The sequence below is a fragment of the Bubalus bubalis genome, chromosome 16 (assembly GCF_019923935.1).
Source record: "Bubalus bubalis isolate 160015118507 breed Murrah chromosome 16, NDDB_SH_1, whole genome shotgun sequence".
Taxonomy (NCBI): domain Eukaryota; kingdom Metazoa; phylum Chordata; class Mammalia; order Artiodactyla; family Bovidae; genus Bubalus; species Bubalus bubalis.
The window spans coordinates 33,768,948-33,775,223 of NC_059172.1; the positions used below are offsets into that span (position 1 = coordinate 33,768,948).

A 6,276-nucleotide genomic window follows, 5' to 3' on the forward strand; every position below is an offset into this window, starting at 1 on the left:
TGTGTGAGACTAATTTTGTCACTTATTTTCTTTCAAAGGTCAAATTTGTAAAAGCATTTTTTGTTCTTTGAGAGTTCAGGGAAGAAATTTTAAGACAAATTACTTAGACACCATATAGAATTCTGATTTTAATATGTGCCTTTTTCCTCTTTTTAAAAAACTGTGGCAAAATAAGCATAACTAAATGTTACCATTTTACCCATTTTAAAGTATGCAGTTTAGTGACATTAAGTACATATACAAAGTACAGCCATCACCACTATTTCCAGAACTTTTTCATCATCCCAAACAGAAAGTTTATATATAAAACAAGGAATTCCCGATCCCCTTCTCCTATCATTGCCTGGTAACTTCTATTCTACTTTCTATCTCTAAATTTGCTTATTCTAGGTATCTCAAGTAGAAGGGATCTTAATATGTGTCCTTTTCTATCTGGCTTATTTCACTTAGCATAATGTTTTCAAGGTTCATTTATGTATCACATATCAGAATTTCATATCTTTTTAAGGATGAGTAATACCTCATTGTGTGTATATATATATATGTATATATGTAAATACACACATATATATATATACACCCCATTTTGTTTATCCATTCATCCCTTAATGGACATTTAGGTTGTTTCTACCTTTTGGCTGTTGTGAATAATGCTGCTGTTAACACTGATGCACAAGTAGTCTGTTTGAATTCCTGCTTTCACTTCTTTTGGGTATGTACTAGAAGTTGAGTGCTTGGAATATCTGGTAATCTTCTGTCTAACTGTACTAATGACTTTTGACAGTTTGATTATAATGTGTCTTGGTGTGGCTCTCTGAATTTATCCTAACTAGGGTTTACTGAGCTGCTTGGTATAGTAGATTAACATCTTTTGTTAAATTGGGGAAGTTTTCAGCCATTATTACTTCAGATAATGATTTTGCCGCTTTCCCTCTTTTCCTTCTGGGACGTCTACGTTGCATTTTTCAGTCCACTTTATTAGTGTCTCAACGGGTCCTTTAGGCTTTGTTCACTTTTCTTCATCCTATTTTTTCCTCTAATCTCAGTTGTCTTATCTTCCAGTTCATTTATTCTTTCTTCTTCCTCAGCTTTGCTGTTGAGCCCCTCTAGTGAAATTTTCGTTTCACTTATTGCTTTTTCCAGCTCCAGAATGTCTGATTCCTTTTATTCCTATGTCTTTGTTGATCGTCTGATTTTGTTACTACAAAATCTTTGTTACTACATTGTTTGCCTTTAGCTCTTCGATTATGTTTAAGACAGTTGTTTTAATGTCTGTCTAGAAAGTCTGATGGCTGAGTTTTTCTGGAGTGGTTTTTGTCAGTTTATATTGTTCCTTTGACTGTTTTCCTGTTTCTTTATAATGCTTGTGATTTTTGTTGTTGAAACATTCTGAGACGTTTCCAAAATGTTTTTGCAGTGAAGTCTGCTCTTCAGAGTATGTTCAGTTAATGTTCTGATAGCTTTCCTAGGTCTTTGCAGGTTGGCTCTGTGCTAGGACACTCTCATACTTCTCTAGGCTTGCTCTGAGCCTAAGCAATGTGATGGTTGATTTTATGTGTCAACTGGCTAGGCCATAGTATCTAGATATTTGATCAAACACTAAATAGATCTATGAAGGTATTTCTTTAGATGAAATTAGCATTTAAATTTATTGACTTTGAGTAAATCAGATCATCCTCCAAAATGTGGGTAGCCTCATCCAATCAGTTAAAGTCTTACGAGGAAGAAGACTGTGGTCCTCTGAGAAAGAAGGACTTCTGCCTCCAGACTGCCTTGGACTGATCTGCAATATCTGCTCTTCTCTGGGTCCCCATCCTGGTGGCTTACTCTGCCAATTTTGGATTTCCCAGTTCCATAGTTTTATATATGTGTATATATAGAGAGGGGGGAGAGATATGGTTGACTATTGAACAGCATGAGTTTTAAGTTCATGAGCCCACTTACATTTGGATTTCTTCAGTAAATATGACAGTTCCGTACAATCTGTGTTTGGTTGAATCTGGATGTGGAACCATGGATGTATCATGGGATTTGAACATCCATGGATTTTCATATCCTTGGTATGTCCTAGAACCAATCCTTGCATTGTTCAAGGGTTAAGGGAATATATATATATACACACACACCTTATTTTCTCTGGAGAATGAGAGCCCTGACTAATAAAGTTTTTGGTACTGAAAATGGTTCTATTGGAATGAAGATGAATTTCCTGCATTGGTTGTCTAATTTGATGAGATTTAAGCATGACTTTTCAGTAGTGAAGAGAGCTCTGATAGCCCATGGGGTGATGTGGCAATAGAGACATGCAGAATACCATCACTGGATATTCCTAATCAAATACAAGGGAAGGGTCTGGGTTACCATGTATGTGTTCTGCCTCAGGGATATATCAGCTCTCCAGCCCAGTATCATAATTTATAGTTCATCTTGATCACTTTTCCTTTCCACGGTGCATCATACTGCTCCATTACATTGAGGTACAGGTTGGACCTAGTGAGCAAAAAGAAGCAGCTACTAAAGACTTACCAGTACGACGTTTGTGTATCAGAGTAATAAGTCTGACAAAAATTAAGGCACCTCTATCAGTGAAATTTCTAGGGGTCAGTGATATGAGGCATGTTGAGGTATTCCTTCCATGGTAAGGGATAAATTGTTCTGACTCTTCTTAGAACTGAAAGAGAGGCATAAAGCCTAGTGGTCCTCTGGATTTTGGAGGCAAAATGGTAACATACTCCTCATTTGGGTGTGTTATTTTGACCCATTTACTGTATGACCCTAAAAGCTGCTAGTTTTGAGTGGGGCCCAGAACAAAGAAGGCTCTGCAACATGTCCAGCCTGTCATGCAACCTCAAATATCGGTAACCATCCTCTTTCGATCCCTTGAGAGAGACAGCTTTTGGCTGCTACTTACTGTGCCTCAAGACTGCTTAACTAAAGACCATCAAGTTCCTATGCAACCTGAACTGCTGTCATGAACTGGGTATTATCTGCCCACAAAACCTAAAGTTGGCATCCGTAGTAGCATTACATAGTAGCATCATCAAATGGAAGTTGTATATACAAGCCTGGCCTCAAGCAGGCCCTGGATGCACAAGTAATCTACTGAAGAAGTGGCCCAAATGCCCATCACTCCTGCTTCTCTCCCAGCCTGCACCATGGCCTCATGGGACATTCCATATAGTCAGTTGACAAAGGAAGAGAAAACTTGGGTGGTTTACAGCTGGTTCTGCACAGTACAGGACACCTCTTTTGGGGACATCCCTAAAGGACACTCCATTCCATAGATGACAGTTACGGAGATCTTTCAAGTAGGGGTGACTTAGATAAATCACACTGGGTACTATGGGAAGAGTGTCCTGACCAATGGGTTTGGGTCAAAGTCAAGTACAGATAAAGGCCTAGTCTGGCCTCTGGATGAAATTGGGTCCCAAGAGAAGACCTGGTTTGGGTGTCTCAGACTGCTGGGCCCCTTGGCTGGACTTGAACTGTTTAGGCTAGACTGGACACCTGGGATAGGCCTGACCCTGTGTGCCTGTGTCAGATGGGGATATCAGGCAGAGCCTCACCTGTGTTTGGAACTGCCTGAACTCTGGAATCCAGCCCATGTGCTTGCATTAGACTGGACCTAGGCATCAAGACTGACCTGGATATTTGGTCAGACTGGGCTTCATGTCAAGTTTTATGCCATATTTGGGACAGATTGGGCACCAGGGAAGGGTCTGTCCAATATTACTTGTTTCAAACTGTGTGTTCAGGGCAAATGATCATCTGCATGACTTTATATAACTTCAGTGGAGCTCCATATATCCAGGTATTTATTGGGGACTTTCTCAGGAGTCAGGGAGAAGAGGACAGAGAAATGAAACTAACAGCAATAAATAGGGAAAAACAATTTTATTATTGGATTGAAAACAGCATTCTAAGGATTCAAAAAGGAATAGTTTACCAACAGTGAACCCGCTGTTGAGCCTGTAATCTCAGGAAATTCCAGCCCGTCCCTCAGTACTGTCTGTTTATCTCTTGTTCCCAGAGGTCACAGCCCTAGTCTCCCATACTGAGGAAGTTCACCCTGGCAGCTTCCCTTTCAGTCTTGTATTTTGCAGCCTCTCTGGCTTCTCTCTAACTTCCCGGGCTAGTTCCTTTCCACAGAGCGTCTTTTCTATATGTTGCCGGATCTCTCTGGTCCTCACCCCATAAATGACTGGATTCAAGGTTCCTGGGAGCAGCAAATAGATGGCACTGAGAAGGTTCTGGACATCCTGAGACACAGTCTTGGCTACTCGGAACACTATGGAAGTGGAGAGACCAGAGAGGTAGATGGTGAGGATGACCAGTAAGTGGGAGCCGCACGTGTGCAAGGCCTTGGCTCGGGCTCCCCCGGAAGATATCCGGAAGGCAGCATAGATGATGCGGGTGTAGGAGGTCCCCAGCAGGGCTAGATCAAAGCTCACAGTGGCCAACCGCATGGCAAGCCCCAAATGGTTGTTGAAGGTCAAGTCTCCACAAGCTATACTCAGCAGTGCAATGTACTCGCAGGTGAAATGTGGGATCACTGCTGTCCGGCAAAATCGAGCTCGTGAGGTTAGCACCACCAATGGCACTGCCACTCCCAAGCTCCGTGTCAGGGCGAAAAAGGCCAGCACACCCAGCAAACAGGAGGTCATCAGGTCACTGTAGCGGAGTGGGTGGCAGATGGCCACATAGCGGTCTAGGGCCATGGCCAGCAGGAGGTTGTAGTCCAGAAGGAGCGTGAAGTAGATGAAGAACATCTGGGCCAGGCAGCCATGCAGTGATATGGGGTTAGCATAATGCACAAAGCCTTCCAGCATTTTGGGCATCACCGCTGTAGCAGCACAGATGTTAACAGCCAGGAGCAGGGCAATGAGCACATACATGGGCTGGTGCAGGCTCCGCTGGGCTGCCACTGTGTGGATGACCAGGGTGTTGGCAGAGATGATGGTCACATAGAGGAAAGTAAGAGGCAGGACCAGGAAGGGCCTCCACTCTAACAATCCAGGAAAGCTCACCAGGAAGAAGTTGGTGTAGGAAATGTTGAAGGTACTGGTATTTCCATCCTCACCCATTGGCTTTGGCTCTGGGCTGGCCCCAGAAGTGGGGATCAGAGACAGTTAGAACAAAATGATCAGTGGAAGAAAGCCGATTTCTATTGCTATTTTGGGGCCTGGGGGGTTTGTGATGAAGATCCACCTCTTCATGTATCTATGGCCATATCTATGGCCACTCTTTGGGGGAATAGACAGGCATTGTGTCAGGTGTAATGGGAGCTACAAAGATGAAAAAGACATTCTTTGTCTTCAGGGAGCTCTTAGCTTATGTACATGAGGTGTAAACTTAAAGATACTGTTTATCAGGACTTCCCTGGTGGTCCAGTGGCTAAGACTCTGAGCTTCCAATGCAGGGGGCCCAGGTTTGACTCCTGGTCTGGGAACTAGATCCCATATACCACAACTAAGACTTAGTACAGCCAAATAAATTTTTAAAAAGGGTACTCTTTCTGTGATATTCCTTATATTCAATTGCTGAGTAAAAAAAGTAGGTATGGTGTAGGAGAGAAGAAAAAGGAGTGATGGCCCAGAGGCACTAAAAAGGATGAAGAAGATCCTTGATTAGGAGGAAGAAAAGTATATGAAGAATCTTTGGTCTAAGAAACCTGGGAAGGACCAAGTAGGGGTTTTGGGGAGTCAGGAAAATACCAGGCTCATCTATCCATGGGATTTTCCAGGCAAGAATACTGGAGCGGGTGGCCATGCCCTTCTCCAGGGTATCTTCCCAACCCAGGGAAGGTCCCCTGGATTGGCAAGCGGGTTCTTTATCACTAGCACCGCCTGGGGAGCCCCCACATTGGGTCTAAGAAACCTGGGAATGACCGTGTAGGGGTTTATTGGAGTGAAGCACCGGTGAGGAATGATGGTTTCCCTTTTGTGCCTGGGGTACACTCTGTGTCAAGGATAGAGGAAGCTGCTGAGCAGAACTTCTGTCTTCTTGGACACAAAGCACAGGCCACAGAGACTTGTCTCTTCCTAAGACCCTCTCGACTGGCTGAGGGGCCTCTTGCCTGGGCCTGCCCCCAGTGGATAATGCTTGCTTTCCTTTCGGAATGTGCGTTCTGGGGGAGCAGGTGTAACAGCACACTTCTGTTGTGCTCTCTGGAGCTCCAAGCAGAGAGCCACCACAGGCCCAGGGAGGGTGCTGGAACATTGCTTGTTGACTAGGTGAATGAGGAAAAGGGAGAAGGTGGTAAGAAGCTAGTCAGCT

General features: G+C 43.6%; 1 protein-coding gene across 1 annotated transcript; it reads right to left on the bottom strand.

Annotated features, from left to right (window-relative positions):
* Positions 1-4,064: 4,064 nt before the first annotated feature.
* LOC102415146 (olfactory receptor 52Z1-like) lies at positions 4,065-5,084 on the bottom strand. Its single transcript, XM_006040296.4, has one exon. It carries the CDS (start codon positions 5,082-5,084, stop codon positions 4,065-4,067), a length of 1,020 nt encoding a protein of 339 aa, XP_006040358.4.
* Between the last annotated feature and the right edge of the window lie 1,192 nt (positions 5,085-6,276).

Bases quoted from the DNA above. Each gene is read 5' to 3' on its own strand.
- LOC102415146 (XM_006040296.4), bottom strand. From the start codon at position 5,084: ATGGGTGAGGATGGAAATACCAGTACCTTCAACATTTCCTACACCAAC.